The 23,315-nt window shown below is 46.2% G+C and overlaps 1 protein-coding gene across 1 annotated transcript in view; it reads right to left on the bottom strand.

Annotated features, from left to right (window-relative positions):
• Positions 1-22,996, bottom strand: part of LOC126272558 (trehalase-like) — a 357,199-nt gene extending 334,203 nt beyond the window's left edge. The window contains exon 1 of the mRNA XM_049975480.1: positions 22,847-22,996. Within this exon, the coding sequence (XP_049831437.1) occupies positions 22,847-22,950 (104 nt within the window). The 5' untranslated portion in view covers positions 22,951-22,996. The remainder of the gene's footprint in view (positions 1-22,846) is intronic.
• Between the last annotated feature and the right edge of the window lie 319 nt (positions 22,997-23,315).

Raw genomic sequence — 23,315 nt, 5'->3', positions numbered from 1 at the left:
GGCTGCTCTTTGCGTTTCGGTGAATCTGCAGTAATTCCCACACATCGTGGCAGGCTAAGCCACGATCAAAGTGGTTCAAATGGCTCTGAGCATTGTGGGTCTTAACGTCTGAGGTCATCAGTCCCCTAGAACTTAGAACTACTTAAACCTAACTAACCTAAGGACATCACACGTAACCATGCCCGAGGCAGGAATCGAACCTGGGACCGTAGCGGTCGCGCGGTTCCAGACTGTAGCGCCTAGAACCGCTCGGGCACCCCGGCCGGCAAGCCACGATCCTCCACAGACTCCGTTCCCACAGTCGTGTTCTATTCCCATGCACCCAGTGCGACAACATCTGACGGTAGTGTTTCAAAATCGTGGGAGACAATGAGAGTTGGTATCGCTGAGATACCGCTGGCGAGAACACACATGTTCACTGCAGTCCGTGTTTCAGCACTTGTCACCTTCACTAACTACATCCCCGTCACTGGATTCGTAGAACTAAGTAAATAGTCCTGCCTCTCGCTTTCCAGGACTGGACAGCATTTTGGCTCAAAGTCCACTCTCGTACCGGTGTTCGGAAAATCAATCCGATTTTGCATAATGAAAGTGTTGTGCTAAAAAGGAAAACGATCGATGGAGACAGACGAAAAGCACTATAGCTAGATTTATGTTGGGAAATGTACAGCAACGTGTTGGACATCGAGAGAAACATTACGTTTCAAAGAACCCCTCATTTATGTTGCGAACATTCTTGGAAGCTCTGAGGAAGATAGTAAAGGTTGTCGCCGAGTATGTAAGTGAACGCTTCGTGGAAGGCTGAGGCAAGATTGTGGTGAAGCAACGAGAACTACGACTATTAGCGTGCTAATGTGTTGCAATGCTGTGACTTTGGTGTCCTCAGAAATAGTCACGTTTAGTTATTATGGCCGACTTCGTGGAAAAGATATGAGTATTTCCTGTACGTACTGTTGGATTTCTTCCCTGATTCTTGGGGCGCCTCAGTGGCTGGTAAACTGAACGCTAACCAGCGAGGCGGCAGGGCGGGGCGTCCCCGAATGGCTCTGCTCTGCCGCGGTGCAAACTGTGGCGCTATCGGTAGCAGAGACACAGGGAGGCGGTCTGGTCCGAGGGACGGGGGAGCAGGCCGATGTACGCTTAGAGCAGTAAAAACAAAATGTCTATTGGTACAACAGTTGCCGTGGAAGACAGACAACCAAACAAATGTACTTCATAAACTTTCGCTTATTTTAACGCTTTGTTAAATGACGAGTACTCTTTGCTGTGGCTGCAAAATGCGCAAAACGCCTTCATCGGCCGCCTCCTCCACTGTACACCCAGCCGATCACCCCTCGTCCCACACGGGGTCTGTCTGTGTAATCTTGAGTTCGAGTGTTGGCAGTGGTTCCTTTTCATTACAAATTAAAAAGTTGTTGCAAAGACAGAATACAACTACGTGAAAAAATTTTGCTCCCATATACCTGTCCATTTTTATATAATTCCTTGCAAGAAATTTGTAACAAACGACAGGAATTTCACACCACAAAGTTACTTCCTCTGCACAGCTATAAACAGCAGTGGCGGTATTTTTTTCATGTGTGACATATGTTTATGTCTCCAAATCCGCAGTCCGAGCTTCAAGGGTGGCATTGCAAAAAAATTTTACACTACTGGCCATTAAAATTGCTACACCAAGAACAAATGCAGATGATAAAGAGGTTATTCATTAGACAAATAGATTATACTAGAACTAACATGTGATTACATTTTCACGCAATTTGGATGCATACATCCTGAGAAGTCAGTACCCAGAACAACCACCTCTGGCCGTTATAACGGCCTTGATACGCCCGGGTATAGAGTCAAACAGAGCTTGGAGGCCGTGCACAGGTACAGCTGCCCATGCAGCTTCAGCACAATACCACAGTTGATCAAGAGTAGTGACTGGCGTATTGTGACGAGCCAGTTACTCGACCACCATCGATCAGACGTTTTCAGTTGGTGAGAGTTCTGGAAAATGTGCTGGCCAGGGCCGCAGTCAACATTTCCTGTATCCAGAAAGGCCCGTACAGGACTTAAAACATGCGGTCGTGCATTATCCTGCTGAAATGTAGGGATTCACAGGGATCGAATGAAGGGTAGAGCCACGGGTCGCAACACATCTGAAATGTAACGTCCACTTGTACAAAGTGCCGTCAGTATGAACAAGAGGTGACCGAGACGTGTAACCAATAGCACCCCATACCATCACACCGGGTGATATGCCAGTATGGGCGTACACCGCGATGTCACCAAACACGGATGCGACCACCATGATGCTTTAAATAGAACCTGGATTCATTCGAAAAAATGACATTTTGCCATTCGTGCCGTGCACACAGGTTCGTCGTTGAGTACACCATCGCAGGCGCTCCTGTCTGTGATGCAGCGTCAAGGGTAACCGCAGCTATGGTCTCCGAGCTGCTGTAAACGTCGTCGAACTGTTCGTGCAGATGGTTGTTCCTTGCAAACGTCCCCATCTGTTGACTCAGGGATCGAGACGTAGCTGCAGGATCAGTTACAGCCACGCGGATAAGATGCCAGACATCTCGACTGCTAGTGATACGAGGCCGTTGGGATCCAGCACGGTGTTCCGTATTACCCTCCTGAACCCACCGATTGCATATTCTGCTAGGAATCATTGGATCTCGACCAACGCAACGTCGCGATACGATATACCGCAATCTCGATAGGCTACAATCCGACCTTTATCAAAGTCGGAAACGTGATGGTACGCATTTCTCTTCCTTATACGAGGCATCACAACGTTTCACAAGGGAGTGGCGGTCAATTGCTGTTTGTGTATGAGAAATGCGTTGGAAATTTTCCTCATGTCAGCACGCTGTAGGTGTTGCCACCAGCGTCAACCTTGTGTGAATGCTCTGAAAGCTAGTCATTTGCATATCACAGCATCTTCTTCCTGTCGGTTAAATTTCGCGTCTGTAGCACGTCATCTTCGTGGTGTAGCAATTTTAATGGCCAGTAGTGTCACTTTGAGGCTTTATAAATAAATTTCCTCTATTTTCACAGTTAAAAAAGTATTGCTCGGTCTTTAGTTTACGCACCGCTTATACGTACAAGATTGTACATCCTTTTCCCCTTATTTCCGTTTATTTCATATTCTCTGCATCGCGGTGTAGCTTGCTCGCCAGGTTTCGAGAGGGTGCGTTTCTGCATGAGGTATGGAATATATTGCTTCCCCCTACTTATACCTCCCGTGGAGATCACGAATGTAAAATTAGAGAGGTTGGAGCACGCACGGAGGCTTTCAGACAGTCGTTCTTCCCGCGAACCATACGCGACTGGAACAGGAAAGGGAGGTAATGACAGTGGCACGTAAAGTGCCCTCCGCCACACACCGTTTGGTGGCTTGCGGAGTATAAATGTAGATTTCCATGCAATTTAACTTTTGTGAGCTACATCTTTCATATACCTTTACATCCCATAACTTGAGTTCAGAGACTACAATTTGACCAATTTTGACTTATTTCGCATCTTTTAAGTCCTATACAACAGGAGTTTTTAATACGAACTCGTATATCCAGCTTAAGATGTGTGTTTGGACCAGTCGCTTCCAAGCCAGCGACAGATTCCAAATTAAATGTAGAGAATTTCAAAACGATGTTATACGATGTCTCTAATCAATGGATTTGCAAAGGATCAAAGCTCAGTATGGGGAAATAAGTCTCAAAGTCGTTTGTATGTGACCGAGACATGACATCAGGGAAGGCTTGTACCTTCTCAGAATCCTGACGCTTCAGTACGTTCGACTTCATCAGTAATTCGCAATTCAGGCGCTCATCAGCATCTTTGTCGTCACGTCTCCTGATCTCAGCACTCGTCTTTCAGTAACTCGTAGGTAATTGACTATACAATTCCCCTGAGTCTAATGACAAAGAGCACCTCTGCGTGAACTGCAATACTTCTGTACAGGTACATCCGTGACCTTGTGTACTTGGGTGGTATATGTCTTGACCTGATGTACTTGTGTACTGTTACGTGTGAACTGGTGTGCTGATACGTATCGAGAACTGGTGTACTTGTGCAGTGGCACATTCCGTAATGCTGTCAACAACGCTACTGTGCTTGTATACAACACAACTACCTAGTGACGTTGAGCACATTATTGAAGGATGCAGTGGATTCCCAGAAACGTTATCAGGCAAAGTGCTTGAATCCACGTCACACTCGTCGCTCGTGGCTTACACAGCTGATTTTGATGACAGCCTGACGTAGCCGTTCTCGAACGTTGTCGATACACAGCGCCCAAACTATTTCCCACCAAAGGTTCCTCGTTGAAAAATGCCCAGTTTATCGTTCCACACAACGTACGAAGCATTGTTGGTGTTTTTAATTTTCTACCTTTTGTATATAACTCATCAAGAACTGTACTTACAGTCGTCAGTAAACTACAATCACATGTAAATGTATTAATATCCCTTGGATCACATGAAATGGTTGGCTAAAAAAGTAAAATTACGTCACAGTGCGTGGCTCGCTCGTTATACGATCTGACTGGCCGGCCGTTGTGAACGAGCGGTTCTAGGCGCTTCAGTCTCGAACCGCGCTGCTGCTACGTTCGTAAGTTCGAATTCTGCCTCGGGCATGGATATGTGTGATGTCCTTAGGTTAGTTAGGTTTCAGTAGTTCCAAGTCTAGGGGACTGATGACCTCAGATGTTAAGTCTCATAGTGCTCAGAGCCATTTGAACGATCTGACTCATTCGCACGAGTGAACGTCTAAATACCCGATTGACTTCTGGAGGAAAAATGTCCACTCCGTTGTGACGCAGGCGTCACTTTGATGTGCTTTCCGGCAGTTCTTCGGCAGTTGTGTGCGCTGGTAAAGAAACTACTTAATCTAACTTGAACTGACTTATGCTAAAGACAACACACACCCATGCCCGAAGGAGGATGGGGGGGAGCCGGTCGAACCGTGGCAAGGCGCCTGTACCGGGCGGTTTCCCCGCGCGGCGGAACTGGTAAGGGACGTTGCATATGACACTGCTGACGGACAACACAACCCCCTGGCTAGTGGCACAATGTGCTCTCTGTTGAAGTAAAGCTGTGAGAACCGGGCGTGAGTCGTGCTTCGGTAACTCAAATGGTAGAGCACTTGCAGGCGAAAGGCAAAGGTCCCGAGTTCGAGTCTAGGTCGGGCACACAGTTTTAATCTGCCAGGAAGTTTCATATCAGCGCACACTCCGCTGCAGAGTGAAAATCTCATTCGGGAAGTTTCTCTGTTGAAAGTTGGTGCGGGTGTAGCAACAGAACCTCTGGAGTGCCGTGTGCTCCGTCGCGGGCGCCCTCACGGGTGAGGCACGTCTTGCTTATAGGCAATTAGGCAATGCTGCAGGTCCCTTGCAGGAAGGGAAGGGTGAACGGGTGGTGGTGGTGGCGGCGGCTGCGCTCCTTACGGTCAGGAGGTGTACCCATTACCTCCATAAGAGACGCTGCGCCGTACGTGGTAGACATTCACACTCTACTGATTACGATGTAATGTTGTTATTTCGATATTGCCAGGTAACCACAAACGAATGTACGAGAAGGTGGCACAGGACGGGCTGAAGGGATTCTGTCTATCGCTCAGTTCAGTTGAAACTGGAAAATGAATTTGGTAGTCCTGTGAATGAGTTCTTGTTGTGGTCTTCAGTCCTAAGACTGGTTTGATGCACCTCTCCATGCTACTCTATCATGTGCAAGCTTCTTCATCTCCCAGTACCTACTGCAAACTACATCCTTCTGTATCTGTTTAGTTTATTCATCTCTTGGGCTCCCTCTACGATTCTTGCCGTCCACGCTGCCCTCCAATACTAAATTGGTGATCCCTTGATGCCTCAGAACATGTCCTACCAACCGATCCCTTCTTCTAGTCAAGTTGTGCCACAAAGTCTCTTCACCCCAATCCTTTTCAATACCTCCTCATTCGTTATATGATCTACCCATCTGATGTTCATCATCCTTCTGTAGCACCACATTTCGAAAGCTTCTATTCTCTTCTTGTTCAAGTTAGTTATCGTCCATGTTTCACTTCCATAGACGGCTACACTCCATACAAATACTTTCAGAAACGACTTCCTGACACTTAAATCCATACTCGATGTTAAGAAATTTCTCCTCTTCAGAAACGCTTTCCTTGCCATTGCCAGTTTATATTTTATGTCTTCTCTACTTCGACAATCATCAGTTATTTTGCTCCCCAAATAGCAAAACTCATTTAGTACTTTAAGTGTCGCATTTCCTAATCTAATTCCCTCAGCATCACCCGACTTAATTCGACTACATTCCATTATCCTAGTTTTACTTTTGTTGACGTTCATCTTATATCCTCCTTTCAAGACACTATCCATTCCGTTCAACTACTCTTGCAAGTCCTTTGCTGCCTCTGACAGAATTACATTGTCATCGGCGAACTTCCAAGTTTTTATTTCTTCTCCATGGATTTTAATACCTACCCCGAAATTTTCTTTTGTTTCCTTCACTGCTTGCTCAATATACAGATTGAATAACATCGGGGAGAGGCTACAACCCTGTCTCACTCTTTTCCCAATCAGTGCCTCCCTTTCATGTCCGTCGACTCTTATAACTGCCATCTGGTTTCTGTACAAATTGTGAACAGCATTTCTCTCCCTGTATTTTACCCCTACTGCCTTCAGAATTCGAAAGAGAGATTCCGGTCATCATTGTCAAAAGCTTTCTCTAAGTCTACAAATGCTAGAAACGTAGGTTTGTCTTTACTTAATCTAGCTTCTGGGATAAGTCGTAGGGTCAGTATTGCCTCACGTGTTCCAATATTTCTACGGAATCCAAAATGATCTTCTCCGAGATCGGGTTCTACCAGTTTTTCCATTCGTCTGTAAAGAATTAGCGTTAGTATTTTGCAGCTGTGGCTTATTAAACTGATGGTTCGGTAATTTTCACATCTGTCAACACCTGCTTTCTTTGGGATTGGAATTATTATATTCTTCTTGAAGTCTGGGGGTATTTCACCTGTCTCGTACATCTTGCTCACCAGATGGTAGAGTTTTGTCAGGACTGGCTCTCCCAAGGCTGTCAGTAGTTTTAATGGAATTTTGTCTACTCCTGGGGCCTTGTTTCCACTCAGGTCTTTCAGTGCTCTGTCAAACTCTTCACGCACTATCGTATCTCCCATTTCACCTTCATCTACATCCTCTCCTATCTCCATGATATTGTCCTTAAGTACATCGCCCTTGTATAGACCGTCTGTATACTCCTTCCACCTTTCTGCTTTCCCTTCTTTGCTTAGAACTTGGTTTCCATCTGAGCTCTTGATATTCATACAAGTCGTTCTTATTTCTCCAAAGGTCTCTTTAATTTTCCTGTAGGCTGTATCTATCTTACCCCTAGTGAGATAAGCCTCTACATCCTTACATTTGTCCTCTAGCCATCCCTGCTTAGCCATTTTGTACTTCCTGTCGATCTCATTTTTGAGACCTTTATATTCCTTTTTGCCTGCTTCATGTACTGCATTTTTATATTTTTCCTTTCATCAATTATATTCAACATTTCTTCTGTTACCCAAGGCTTTATACTAGCCCTCGTCTTTTTATCTACTTGATCCTCTGCTGCTTTCACTACTACATCCCTCAAAGCCACCCATTCTTCTTCTACTGAATTTCTTTCCCCCATTCCTGTCAATTGTTCCCTTATGCTCTCCCTGAAACTCTGTACAACCTCGGGTTTAGTCAGTTTATCCAGGTCCCATCTCCTTAAATTCCAACCTTTTTGCAGTTTCTTCAGTTTTAGTCTACAGCTCATAACCAATAGATTGTGGTCAGAGTCCACATCTGCCCCTGGAAGCGTCCTACAATTTAAAACCTGGTTCCAATATCTCTGTCTTACCATTATATAATCTATGTGAAACCTGTCAGTATCTCCAGGCTTCTTCCATGTATACAGCCTTCTTTTATGATTATTGAACTAAGTGTTACCTATGATTTAGTTGTGCTCTGTGCAAAATTCTACCAGGCGGTTACGTCTTTCATTTCTTAGCCCCTATCCATATTCACCTACTACATTTCCTTCTCTCCCTTTTCCTACACTCGAATTCCAGTCACCCATGACTATCAAATTTTCGTCTCCCTTCACTATCTGAATAATTTCTTTGATTTCATCATACATTTCTTCAATTTCTTCGTCATCTGCGGAGGTAGTTGGCATATAAACTTGTTCTACTGTAGTAGGCATGGGCTTCGTGTCTATCTTCGCTACAATAATGCGTTCACTATGCTGTTCGTAGTAGCAATGAGTACGTCGGACTAAATGGAATATTTTACGCCAGAGATCAAGATATCTCTCGATCAGCTAGATCTTTGAGCGCTTCTGCGATCTAGTGAAGTATGTTGGTACCAGTTCACATAATATACTTTATTTCGTTTGTTAGGTGTTTAATTCCTGATTCATAATCTCTTACGTTTTTTCTACATGTGCGTATGTCGTTTTCATCCATTAGTGGCCAGAAACTTGTGGACACGTTCTTCTAGTGTATGACCATTCATTCAGTCACTCACACACAGTGTTCCAGAAATTTCACCGTGAAGAGTAGTCCCCAGAGGCACGGGAGGGGTTAAGTGGATGTTAACAGAGGAAGTCGTAAGCAGCCGCGGCGTGCAGTGCAGCAGGCAGCCTGCTGGGGGTCGCCGCTGGCCGGTAGAGGCGCGTATCGCCTGCGCGAGTAGAGTCACAGCAAGGGGCACTCAGACGTCACGGACTGCTGACGCAGGGCTCGAAACCTTCCGAGTTACGGCCCGTGTTGAGACATCACGGTCTCGCTCGATCGCGAGGGTCGTTTCCCAGTCCCACAACTTGTTACCATGTGAGAGCTTGATATACTACACTACTGGCCACGAAGATGACGTGCTGCAGACGCGAAATTTAACCGACAGGAAGAAGATGCTGTGATATGCAAATGATTAGCATTTCAGAGCATTCACACAAGGCTGGCGCCGGTGGCGACACCTACAACGTGCTAACATGAGGAAAGTTTCCAACCGATTTCTCATACACAAACAGCAGTTGACTGGCGTTCCATGGTGAAGCGTTGTTGTGATGCCTCGTGTAAGGTGGAGAAATGCGTACCATCACGTTTCCGACTTTAATAGAGATCGGATACTAGCCTATCGCGATTGCGGTTAATCGTATTGCGACATTGCTGCTCGCGTAGGTCGAGATCCAATGACTGTTAGCAGAATATGGAATCGGTGAGTTCAGAAGGTAATACTGAACGCCGTGCTGGATCCCAACGGCCTCGTATCACTAGGAGTCGAGATGTCAGGTATCTTATCCGCATGACTGTAACGGATCCTGCAGCCACGTCTCGATCCCTGAGTCAACAGAGGCGGACGTTTGCAAGACAACAACCATGTGCACGAACAGTTGGACGACGTTTGCAGCAGCATCGACTATCAGCTCAGACACCGTGGCTGCCGTTACCCTTGACGCTGCATCACAGACAGGAGCGCCTGCGATGGTGTACTCGACGACGAACCTGGGTGCACGAATGGCGAAACGTCATTTTTTCGGATGAATCCAGGTTCTGTTTACAGCATCATGATGGTCGCATCCGTGTTTGGCGACATCGTGATGAACGCACATTAGAAGCGTGTACTCATCGTCGCCATACTGGCGTATCACCCGGCGTGATGGTATGGGGTGCTATTGGTTACACGTCTGGGTCACCACTTGTTCACATTGACGACACTTTGGACAGTGGAAGTTACATTTCAGAAGTGCTAAGACCCGTGGCTCTACCGTTCATTCGATCCCTGCGAAACCCTACATTTCAGTAGAATAATGCAGCACCGCATGTTGCATGTCCTGTAGGGGCCTTTCGTGATACAGAAAATGTTCGACTGCTGCTCTGGCCAGCACATTCTCCAGATCTGTCACGAACGGAAAACATCTGGTCAATGGTAGCCGGGGGACTGGCTCATCACAATACGCCAGTCACTACTCTTGATGAACTGTGGTATCGTGTTGAAGCTGCTTGGCCAGCTGTACCTGTACACGCCATCCCAACTCTGTTTGACGCAATGCCCAGGCGTATCAAGGCCGTTATTACGGCCAGAGGTGGTTGGTTTGGGTACTGATTTCTCAGGATGTATGTACCCAAATTGTGTGAAAATGTAATCACATGTGAGTTCTAGTGTAATATATTTGTCCAATGAATACCAGTTTATCATCTGCATTTCTTCTTTCTGTAGCAATTTTAATGGCCAGTAGTGTATTATGTAACTGTGGGACAATTACACGTTCTTACAACGATTTTTAATTTCAAGTAGACTTTGAGATGGCAGTGGTACAAATAAGTTCCAGATCCGTGGAGCATGGGACGCAATAGAGCTTTCCCTCTTACAGGGAACGTTTGGAAAGGTCAACCGCAATAACCTCTGCAGCCCGCAGTAAATCTTACTTGATACCCATAGTAAGTATCTCATGCAGAGTCAGCCATTCTTCAGATGGTCTGTAGGACACTTTGCCAAGTTAAAATTGTGTCTACGTCAAGGATTCCAATTGGGGCTGCTAACCTTCGTGGTCGGCATCTTCCAGTGCAACTACGTGCGCGGCACTCACTGACAACTTAAATCTTGTCAGTTGTCATTCTGCCAGTGTCCACTCGTGAAAAATAATTGCCGGCAGTGCGGGCGGATCTCGGCACAACGTTCCGCCAGGCGAGGACGCTGCCGTCGCCGGCGGCGCGCACGCCTCCTGCCGCCACCGCTACGCCCCGCTGCCCTGTCCTGGGCCAGTGCGCGTCCGTTGCGCTTACCGGGCGCCCCTGCTCCCTCTCAGCCAAGCACAGCGGTCGTCCCCACGAGCCGCTAACGTTTCAGCCAGAGCTGCTTACTTACTCCTATCTCGTTGGCTTCTTTTCTGACACGAGACCGTAGTTCGTGATCTAGCGGTCAGTGTTGCTACCTCAACAGACTCAACTCTCAAGTTCGATTCCCTACCTGATCATATATATTCTTCGCTCGTGGGCTAGGTGTCGGTGTTGTCCTCCTCACTTCACCTCATCTTCATCGACAGACATGTCACCCGAGTAGTGTTAACTAGAAAGACTTGCTTCACGAAGCCCAACAACAGATGGGGTCTCCCTACCAATAATCCTATACTGCCCTCTCATTTCATTCCTCAGTTGCTGACACAGTCCCAGTATTTTGACGCCTACGTTCGTGATCCATTCCTCGTAACACGAGTGGACAGTGCTCTGCGGCTGCAGTGGCGTGCTGCGTTTCGGCGGAGCACGCCGGCCGCTATGTATACGTGATGGCGAACAGGGCACTGTCAAGTAGCTCCCGTGTGTTAGCCAGAGGACACAAAACAGTGCTCAAATGACGTTTGCTGTTTCTCGTGACACCATTCATCGGTTACGTGAATGAGATTGACGTCCATATATGAGAGATACTTACAACAGCCGGCCGTGGTGGCCGAGCGGTTCTAGGCGCTACAGTCTGGAACGGCGCGACTGCTAAGGTCGCAAGTTCGAATCCTGCCTCGGGCATGGATGTGTGTGATGTCCTTAGGTTAGTTAGGTTTAAGTAGTTCTAAGTTCTAGGGGACTGATGACCTCAGAAGTTAAGTCCAATAGTGCTCAGAGCCACTTACAACAATTGTACCACAATTATATTTTGTTCAAAAAATGTTCAAATAAGTTTTCGACAGGAGTTCAGACATGGCCCTCATTCCACGCTTGACAGTTTCGGTAGAATGGCCGTTCTATTCTGTCGAGATTGTCTGCGTCCTGCGTCAACTCGTGAAACTAATGACTCGTTCGGGCGCTGCAGTCGCGCACTGGAACGTGTCAGCTGTCAGCGTCCGTCCGACACGTGGCTCCCCGCGCTGTTAAAACAAGTGCCACCAATGATATGGGGATCGAAACACGTCACGTGTGTGTGTGTGTGTTTGACAGGCATAATCCAACTCCGTAAGTTGCGTACGACGTGTTACAGTGGGCGGTCGAAGCTCCTGCAACTTGCACAGTCAGCAACTACAGTTCACCATTGTCGGGCATCGGACGATCAAGTGGTAGAGCGGCTCACGCCGACTTATCGCATTTCCGCTTGGCAACGTGCCGTGAACGCTAAGCAAATAAGGTTACGGCTGGAACTGCAGAACAACATGCTGTTTTAGATCATTGGGTAATTTGGAATGAAAAAACTTGATTGGTTAGATTTCGCCACTCTAAGTTTGTTCAGCACAGCGCAATAATATTAATTAGTGCAAGGCACCCACATCCGATGTGGAAATCACGGTTCTGTTTTGCACGCGAAGTAAATCATTATTTGACATACAATATGCCTATTTCTTCGGATTAACTAATACATCGTTCGGTCTTGGAAATAATTTGCTCGAGGTCGAGGAGTTCGATTAGAAATTAAACTACAGTCAACGTCGAGACTGTTACTGTTACGAACACGCCTCTCAGTGGAAATCCAAGGCGTCCGAAAAGACCTCCGTCTCCACTACTGCTCACGACAGTTTGCTCGTCTCGAAGAAATTCACATCAGTAGGAAACAAAAGCTAGTGAAATACAAACTGGGCTACTGTTACCCGCATTACGGTTATATCGACTGCAGCGTCATCATCATCTTCATCATCATCTTCTTCTTGTTCTTCTTGAGATTCCCGCAGTAGATGTGCTCACATATAAGATGCATTCGTAACGTCTCTCTTCGGGACTTCCGAGTCGTCCTTTTCCACGTCATACCTAGTCTACTTGTTTCATTTGTCTCGGTGGAGAACAAAACCTTTGGCATACGCGGTTCACGGAAGAGGCAGCAGTAAGGAGGAAACTATCGCCTTCTGATGGAGGTGATTTGATGAAATGCTAGGGGAGCAGTCGTAGAAAACAGTGTTCGGTTCGTCATTAACCAAAAGACTGCAGCCCCATGAAATGACTTACTTGGCTAGACTTCGGTTTTCTGTTAGGGGGACATACATATAAGGAGCGAGAGCGTTGCTGCAACGTATATGCTACCCAGCACGATTCAGACGCTGGTATATCAGCACCGGCATGTAGGCAAGGTGTTAGTGTAGCATTCGAACTGTCCTTTTGGTCTCCCCTTGTATTAACGACTGGAAATATCCAAAAGGAACAACGAACGGCCCCGACTCGCACCCTGGCGTACCAACACAAATTACGGCCGGGAGGTAGACTCCCAGTGCGCCACGCAACTGTCGCAGCGAAACGGCAAAACGTTCGACAGTAGGCTGCAAATGGTAGCATTCTCGCGGGCCGTCAACGGAACTGAACGGAACGCCACCGTCACAACATTCGCACTGCCCCTGTCGTTCTTAGTCACGGCTACTGGTACTTTTCTAGTCGATGTAACGTCTTATTAATCGTTGTTACTGGCTTTGTTATTATGGCATATTACGAACGCTGCATAAGGGGTTTCTCTCCAGTCGATGTTCTCAGGCGAAACTGGCCAAATGTATACAGGGTGGTACAAAAAGGTACGGCCAAACTTTCAGGAAACATTCCTCACACACAAATAAAGAAAAGATGTGTCCGGAAACGCTTAATTTCCATGTTAGAGTACATTTTAGTTTCGTCAGTATGTACTATATTTCCTCGATTCAGCGCCAGTTGGCCCAATTGAAGAAAGGTAATGTTGACTTCGGTGCTTGTGTTGACATGCGACTCATTGCTCTACAGTACTAGAACGTTTGGGCAGGCATTGTTGGTGACGTCTTGATTGGGCCCCATGTTCATCCACCTACGCTCAATGGAGCACGTTATAATGATTTCATAGGGGATACTCTACCTGTGCTGCTAAAAAAAGTGCCTTTACAAGTACGACAAAACATGTGGTTCATGCACGATGGAGCTCCTGCACATTTCAGTCGAAGTGTTCGTACGCTTCTCAGCAACGGATTCGGCGACCGATGGATTGGTAGAGGCGGACCAATTCCATGGCCTCCACGCTCTTCTGACCTCAACCCTCTTGACTTTCATTTATGGGGGCATTTTAAAGCTCTTGTCTTTGCAACCCCGGTACCAAACGTAGAGACTCTTCGTGCTCGTATTGTGGACGGCTGTGATACAATACGCCACTCTCCAGGGCTGCATAAGCGCATCAGGGATTCCATGCGATGGAGGGTGGATGCATGTATCCTCGCTAACGGAGGATATTTTGAACATTTCCTGTAACAAAGTGTTTGAAGCCACGCTGGTACGTTCTGTTGCTGTGTGTTTCCATTCCATGATTAATGTGATTTGAAGAGAAGTAATAAAATGAGCTCTAACATGGAAAGTAAACGTTTCCGGACACATGTCCACATAACATATTTTCTTTCTTTGTGTGTGAGGAATGTTTCCTGAAAGTTGGGCCGTACCTTTTTGTAACACCCTGTATAAGAGTGAACAATGATTTAAGTTTTACGCTACCTGGACAAAGAAAGAGCCCACCAACACCGTGCACTAATAGAAATTTAGAAAGGTGAAATAGGTTTCGTTAAAATAGCTTTTTTAACAACAGAACAGTCAGTTTTTATACAGGGAAAAAAGAATTTTTGACAATAAATGACATTTGGAAAGAAAACAGGACACAGAAGAAAGTGGAAAGGCGTTATCTACTTTCGATTCAATATTATATTTTCTCGATGAAATAATTATGTAAATGTTTGCGCGATGCATTGTCTCATTCGCGGTCGTATTGAAAATTTAATAAATTTTGCTTTGGTCGTTAATGAGCTCTGGTAGTGTATCACTACTGGCTGGTGAGTTCCGCCTCACAGGCCGACCCTCGCTGTCCGTTGCTGGGCCCAGCGGAAGTCGCGTCCGGCCGCCACGCCACCCTTCCAGCACGACCGCGGCCAGTGCGCACGTGCAAGGCGGGGCAACCCCGCGGATCTCGCCCTGCGCACACACTGGCTGCCGGCCGGCGAGGAAAACTCGAAAAAATCTCAAACCTTTCGTGAAATTATTTGTCTAACACAAGAGATAATATACAGTAGGGAGACATTGCACACGACTTTGAATCGTGCTCCAAGTAATATACAGCAAATGATATGCCGATTGACAATTTAATAACGTTCAGTTTTTAACCTCAAATTTGAAGACAAATTTCCACTACTACTCTTTAAAATTGTACACTCCAAAGTTAAAATTGAACTTTAATTTCTCATTTGCTGTACAAAATTTGAGCAGGGCAAACAATCTTCACATGTACTTTACTTCTCACTTTTAGACAAATAATTTCGAAAAATATTTGAACGCATTTTTTCAATTTTTTCTTATTTTCTAATTCTATTCAGAAAGAATGAAAGACAACATACGTAAACATCGATCGGTATTCTAACTATCGTCGCAGAGTTAGACCCCACAGTGGTTAGTTTTATCCATTTTCCACTTTCAGTCTGCCTGTGAATATTCCGACAAAAATCCAGTATGTAATTTCTAGAGAGTTTTTTTTTTGCTCTGCTCAAACAGTTGACCATATAAACTCTTGTAGACAGATAGCAGCGAAGCCCGAGGAAAAAGACCAAGTAAACTGTTTACTATTTCAAATGTAATCACTGTAACTGTTAATACGTTCCCGCCACTGAGAGACAAGACGGTCGATGCCTTTTGAGAAGAAAGTTTGCGGTTGCCTACCGAATCCTGACTGTCACGAATGCCTTCCTTCACGGCTCCAAAAACATGGAAATCGAGTGGGCAGGGATCGGGAATGTGTGGAGCCTGTGTTAGGCCTTCACAGCAAAAATTTCGCAGCGTAATCGAAACAAGATTGTAAATATGTTTTCTCTTTACTTGATTTTTCTCATCAGTCCCTGATTCATTTCACATCGCGTCCCAAAGTGAAACACAATCGCCTGTAGCGAGACAACCGCCTGACATGTCACACCAGAGCATAACTTTTAGGTTATTATTTGGTGCGCACTTGTAGGGCATTACCATTCGTGGCTATACGTTTAATGCGGGGTCTCCTGTGAAGCAGTGTGTACGTCCGTCGAACGCCAAAAGGAGTGAAACAACAGCCATTTGTTGTAGTTGTGTTGACGGTGTGGTAATAATAGCAATTGATCCAATAAAAGTTCATAACGCTGCCTTCGTTTTTATATCGGCTCTTACACGCGCTCCGTCTGTATTAGCGAGTCCACACGCCGAACCAATATCGTAAAGCAACGCTATGATTCAACTTCTACCCCGACCTTGCACGACCCCGAGCACTCGATGTGGAAGGTTTCTTCAGAGATAGGATAAATATAGCAGCGTCGTACATCGTAGGAACAGATTTTTCTGTTCTCAGCAGCACAGTAAACGTTAGGATTATCAATGACGCCACGTCCGGTAAATTCGTCACGGCGGAAAGTCGAGGACTCCGCTTCTGCCACTGTATATCTTAAGGTTCCACATATATAAGTGTCTGATCTTATGTGGTATAACGTTTGGCCCATAACTTTCAAAACTTCTCGTCAGTATATTAGCCTCATACATTCTTGCACTATCTCACACTTTTTTCATGAATGCTTATTTGCAGAATACTATACACTAGTATGTTTTCCTTACGACATTTTTAAAGTACTTATTACTCATTGTAGATGTGAACAGGACCATGCCCATTCTGTGTTACTGTTTTTCGTTTTCGTTTTCTTTTTAAATAATCTGATGATGCCCCAAAAGGGTGAAATCATTATTTCGAAACCAAAACAGTTTTCCTTTTGAAATGAATTTATATTTGTGTAGAAGACAGTTGAATAAGATGGAAGAAAATAGATACTGTTCAATCACTATGGAAAAAATCTGCTATATATTTTATTATTTGCATTTTTATACTAAGTTTTAATATATTGCATAGACAAATTTAGATGTACTTGGTAGATGAAAACAAAAGCTGCTATCGTTTGAAATACTTGTCAATTAGAAAATAACTGAGCTGTGCAGGCTAGCCTTGATGTCGTCCCTAACTGAGAGTCTTCGTTTGGACAACTTTGCAGGTGTGTGAATAGTGCCATCAATGGGAACAAAAGCCGCGAAGCTGGAAGGTTTTGTGAAGCGAGTATGCTGTTTGCAGAGGGAATCTGCTGGGGACACGACGGGTTTGGAGTTCTGGACGGTACACGACACAACGAATCGGCTCCTGTGAAGGTGCCAAGCCTGGTTTCCACTGCCTGTTACCGCCTGTTCCCCAGGGAAGCGTCCTGGGACCGTTACTGTTCCTGATCTATATAAATGACCTGGGTGACAATCTGAGCAGTTCTCTTAGACTGTTCGCAGATGATGCTGTAATTTACCGTCTAGTAAGGTCATCCGAAGACCAGTATCAGCTGCAAAGCGATTTAGAAATGATTGCTGTATGGTGTGTCAGGTGGCAGTTGACGCTAAATAACGAAAAGTGTGAGATGATCCACATGAGTTCCAAAAGAAATCCGTTGGAATTCGATTACTCGATAAATAGTACAATTCTCAAGGCTGTCAATTCAACTAAGTACCTGGGTGTTAAAATTATAAACAACTTCAGTTGGAAGGACCACATAGATAATATTGTCGGGAAGGCGAGCCAAAGGTTGCGTTTCATTGGCAGGACACTTAGAAGATGCAACAAGTCCACTAAAGAGACAGCTTACACTACACTCGTTCGTCCTCTGTTAGAATATTGCTGCGCGGTGTGGGATCCTCACCAGGTGGGATTGACGGAGGACATCGAGAGGGTGCAAAGAAGGGCAGCTCGTTTTGTATTATCGCGTTATAGGGGAGAGAGTGTGGCAGATATGATACACGAGTTGGGATGGAAGTCATTACAGCATAGACGTTTTTCGTCGCGGCGAGACCTTTTTACGAAATTTCAGTCACCAACTTTCTCTTCCGAATGCGAAAATATTTTGTTGAGCCCAACCTACATAGGTAGGAATGATCATCAAAATAAAATAAGAGAAATCAGAGCTCGAACAGAAAGGTTTAGGTGTTCGTTTTTCCCGCTCGCTGTTCGGGAGTGGAATAGTAGAGAGATAGTATGATTGTGGTTCGATGAACCCTCTGCCAAGCACTTAAATGTGAATTGCAGAGTAGTCATGTAGATGTAGATGTCCTGCGAAGCGGTTTCCATGACTGGGCACGTTATTCTGAAAAACACACCAGCAATTTGGAGATTATTTGAGAGGTTCGAAACCAGTAAAGGTCAGTCTCTTGCAGGCTTAAGAAGTGAAAGGACGGGGGCCATCCTATCCAAGTGAAGTAACTTCCTTGTATATTCTTCGCTTCCCCCCACCCCTCCCTCCTTCCCTGGGAGGGCTTACGACACCAATACCCATAATTAACAGCGTGTGTTTATAAATCATTTGCTCAAACTGTGATCAGTGAATTTTGGTTAGATGTAGCTCTAGTCAGTGATTCTTAATTGTCTTTTTAAGCTTTGTATTTCACCGTCTACTGAAAGTCAGTGGATTCATGGGGTCAGCATTGACCAGGAGTGGACACGTTCCATGCGTGACTGCCTCCTCCCCCCTCCCTCACCCCTCGATATCAAAAAGGAAGTGGTCAGATTTACTGGAATGGCGAATTTATTTTGGAAGTTTGTTCCTAATTTCGCCCAATTGACGGCGCTCTTGAATGACTTGTACAAGCAAGATGATCCCTTCCTTTGGAGGGGGAGAGTGATCAAGCTTCCTTTGAGGCAAATAAAGCCGCCCTTAGCAACTGTCCTGCGTCATTTGCCAGATTTCGGTAAGCCCTTCACTGTCCAGGGTGACGCATTCCATTTCGGGACAGCGGCAATATTCCTCCAAGAACATCAGGGAGAGAGGTGTTCCGTCTCCTACGCATCATGCTGCTTATCTCCTATTGAATTTAAATATTCATTGTATGAGTGGGATGTGATGGCAGTTCTCTTCGCCTTGCGTAAGTTTAAGTATTACCCAGAGCCAAGTGAAACATGCTCGAAACTGATAATGAGGCGTTGAGTTATATACTGGACCTCCCCAGAAAAGCTGGTAGGGTTGCTCGTTGGGCAGCCCTCATCTCCTCATTTCGTTTTAGTTCGTCGTACCAGGGGTCCAGACAACAGTGTGGTCGATTCCTTAAGTCGCACACATGAAGACTGCGACTTCCCGCAATGTGCAGAGGACAGTGGCGAGCTTGCCTTGGGCAGTGCTGTGTTGACTGTAGTTTCTGAACTCTTTTGTGATCTCAGCGGGCGAGAGGAAGGAGATTTCCGTATTTTCCAAACAAACAAAAAAAAGCCTTTTAAATGGAGAGCAAATCGACGGGTATGTTGTTCATAAAGTTATTGCCCGCCAAAAGGGAAGGGAGACCGCACATTCAAAATTTGCTTCCCTCAGGTATTGATTCCAACTGCTTTTAGGTATTTTCATAGCTTCGCGGTGGGCTGTCATACAGGTTTCAAAAGACCTTGGCCAAAATTAGGTAACATGTGGTTTGTCCCTCTGTGTGTGAGGATATACCTCGGTTAGTGCGGTCTGTCAGTTATGGAAACAAGGGAAACCCAATTTTAAGTCATGCAAAGGTCTTGTCGAGACTCCTCGTGAGAACAGAGCCGTGGACCATCTCTTTGTGGACTACGTAGCATCTCTTTTCCTCATATGATGGCGGAGGTTCATTAAAAGTTGGTTTGGTGGTGGTGGACGAGTTTTCCCGTTTTAGCCGGTTAATTCCCGGCTGCGGGATAACTAGTGGCCAATCCAAGCAGGATCTTACCAAAATCCTTGCCGTCTTTGAACCACCGTGCGCCCTCGTAAGAGAGAATGCTCTGGCATTTATATCTCGGCAATTCTGGAGATTTTGTTTCGATCATGTTATTAGGGATGTTACCACTATTCCTTACTATCCCCAGCCAGTCTTTGCTCAGTGTACGAACAGAAATTTGAGGGGTGCGTTGATAGCATTTCAAGCTAGGTTCCATAAACGCTGGGACTCTTCTATCCAGTCTCTGTATGTCGATCATTTTAGAAATGGTTGCTGTACTCGGCTGTTCGATACAGGATGTCAAATTAAATAACCTTCACCCGCCAATTTTCAAACTTATTTTATTTGGCAACCAGTTTCAGCGTTTTATTACGTCATCTTCAGGCCCCTGACCGACGTGCAGGAAAAGTCTACTTCGGCTGTGTTCAAAACAGGCACCAGCAATATTGGTATTAGTAGATATTTGCTACATTGATTAACCATCACCTGCAGAGTCGTCTAGTGAAGTGATTCACCGTTTTATAGGCCCCCGTAAAATTTTAAGATTCCTGACTCCAGTTAATCTCTTGGTCCTTAATCAACGGGAAGATCTCCAGCGTACATGGTAGTTAGGTTAAGGAGGGTAGCTAGCCCCATCTTTAGCTTCTGCCCCGGTGCCGGACTCTGGTGCGGTGTGTTCGAGTTTGTTGGGGAGACTGAGCCCCGTGGGCTCGGCCTGCGTTGGCTATATTTGTCTGGATAACTCCGGAGGTGCGCCGGTAGCGCCATCGGTAGGGACCAAAGTCCGGAAGGGGAGCGAGTGAGCGTGCGCTGTGTGGAGCGAGTCGGCTCGTGGCGCTACAGGTTTGGAGTTCTGCATGTTGAGCGGGAGATCGAGTCACCTCCTCTGGAGGCTCCAAGCTCGGTTCTGACTGTCGGTTATTGCCCGTCCTGAGAAACGTATTTCCGTGAGTGGGCTTGGCATTTGGTAAAACACAGCAGCGACTTAACGGGTTCGCTGCTAGTGAAGGCGCCCGGCTTGTTGCAGGCTCAAGGAGAGGAAGGACGTCGGCCATCCCACTTCAGTAACACCCTTATACGTCCTTACCTGTCGCCCTTCCCTTCCGTCCCCCTCTGTCCCCGCAACCCGATGGGATTTGTTCTGATAAATAATAGCAGCTGTTTATAAAAATACACCACTGGCCATTAAAATTGCTACACCACGAAGATGACGTGCTACAGACGCGAAATTTAACCGACAGGAATAAGATGCTGTGTTATGCAAATGATTAGCTTTTCAGAGCATTCACACAAGGCTGGCGCCGGTGGCGACACCTACAACGTGCTAACATGAGGAAAGTTTTGAACCGATTTCTCATACACAAACAGCATTTGACCGACGTTGCCTCTCGAAACGTTGTTGTGATGCCTCGTGCAAGGAGGAGAAATGCGTACCATCACGTTTCCGACTTTGACAAAGGTCGGATTGTAGTCTATCGCGATTCCGGTTTATCGTATCTCTACATTGCTGCTCGCACTGGCCAAGATCCAATAACTGTTAGCAGAATATGGAATCGGTGGGTTCAGGAGGGTAATACGGAACGACGTGCTGGATCCCAACGGCCTCGTATCACTAGCAGTCGAGATGACAGCCATCTTATCCGCATGGCTGTAACGGATCGTGCAGCTACGTCTCGATCCCAGAGTCAACAAATGGGGACGTTTGCAAGACAACGACCATCTGCACGAACAGTTCGACGACGTTTGCAGCAGCATGGACTATCAGCTCGGAGACCATGGCTGGGGTTATTCTTGACGCTGCATCACAGACGCCTGCGATGGTGTACTTAGCGACGAATCAGGGTGCACGAATGGCAAAACGTCATTTTTTGGATGAATCCAGGTTCTGTTTACAGCATCATGATGGTCGCACCCGTGTTTGGCGACATCGCGGTGAACGCACATTGGAAGCGTGTATTCGTCATCACCATACTGGTGTATCACCCAACGTGATGGTATGGGGTACCATTGGTTACACGTCTCGGTCACCTCTAGTTCGCATTGACGGCACTTTCAACAGTGGACGTTACATTTCAGATGTGTTACGACCCGTAGCTCTACCCTTCTTTCGATCCCTGCGAAACCCTACATTTCAGCAGGATAATGCACGACCGCATGTTGCTGTTCCTGTACGGGCCATTCTGGATACAGATAATGTTCGACTGCTGCCCTGGCCAGCACATTCTCCAGATCTCTCACCAATTAAAAACCTCTGGTCAATAGTGTCCGAGCAACTGGCTAGTCACAATACGCCAGTCACTACTCTAGATGAACTGTGGTATCGTGTTGAAGCTGCAGGGGCAGCTGTACCTGTACACGCCATCTAAGCTCTGTTTGACTCAATGGCTAAGCGTATCAAGGCCGTTATTACGGCAGGAGGTGGTTGTTTTGGGTACTGATTTCTCAGGACGTATGCACCCAAATTGCGTGAAAATGTAATCACATGTCAGTTCTAGTGTAATATATTTTTCCAATGAATACCCGTTTATCATCTGCATTTCTTCTTGGTGGAGCAATTTTAATGGCCAGTAGTGTAATGTCCTTAAAATCTGATCAATGAAGTTTGGTTAAATGTAGCTGCCTATTCTGTGACTGTTAAGCTGTTTTAATATCGTTTAGTAGTAAAGAAAAGTCGCTCAGTGAAATTTGCTAATCGTTGTTACTTGTTTTTAACGCTCTGTAATTTTGCTGTATAGTTAATGAATGGTGGCTCGTAATTCGTTGCAGGTGTTTAAAACTCATTGTTGTAAAGTCTGATTCTTCAATTTTGCTGTCGATCGGTTAAAACTTGCTTCACTTAATAAAGGCAAGTTATGAATTAAATATGGTGAAAGCTGAAGCAGTTATATGGGGATCCAAGGACTTGCATTAGGCTAACCTGATCCCAGATCTTCCCACCCGAATTCCTATTAACTACTGGACTCAGAGTTTTTAAAAATGTTGCTACGCGAGAAGACTCGGCACTTGTGACTTACGCCTTGTGCACTCCGCTGCTGGTTTATCTCTCGATTTTTTTTGTACACAACTGATGTCGGAATTCTTCGGAGTCGTCTTTTCTTTAGAACTGTGCTGTACTGTACTAGGAAACTGGCTGCACGCCATGTGGTTGCGCCCCTACCTGTCGCACGAGGGCGGCACCTCCTGGCCGGCGGTGGCGCCCAGCAAGAGTAGAAGCAGCGGCGGCAGCAGCGGTCCGGCGCGGGGGCGGCGTCGCGATGCCATGGCGTCGTGGGCCGCCGCCCGCCGCCCCCTCTATATATACGCGTATGCAGAGCGGCCGCCGCCTATCGCCCGGCGTCCTTGTCGCCGCGGGCGAAAGCGCCGATAAGGCTGGCCGGCGCTCGCACCTCGGCACCGCCCCCGCCGCCGCCGCCGCCGCCGCCGCCGCCGCCGGTCCGGACTACGTAATGTGGACGAAACAGGCAGCTGCTGACACCGAGCATTTACAAAGTAGGACCTTCGGGCACAAAAATTACCACCAGTGTGCTATACGCTTGTATGTTTGAAGATTGCAGTTACTATTTTCATCAGGTTGCCCTCCATGGGGTGGGTGCACGCAACGACTGTGGTTATATTGGGTGAGATAG

Source organism: Schistocerca gregaria, chromosome 5 (genome assembly GCF_023897955.1).
Source record: "Schistocerca gregaria isolate iqSchGreg1 chromosome 5, iqSchGreg1.2, whole genome shotgun sequence".
NCBI lineage: Eukaryota > Metazoa > Arthropoda > Insecta > Orthoptera > Acrididae > Schistocerca > Schistocerca gregaria.
This window is presented reverse-complemented; position numbering and strand designations above follow the sequence as displayed.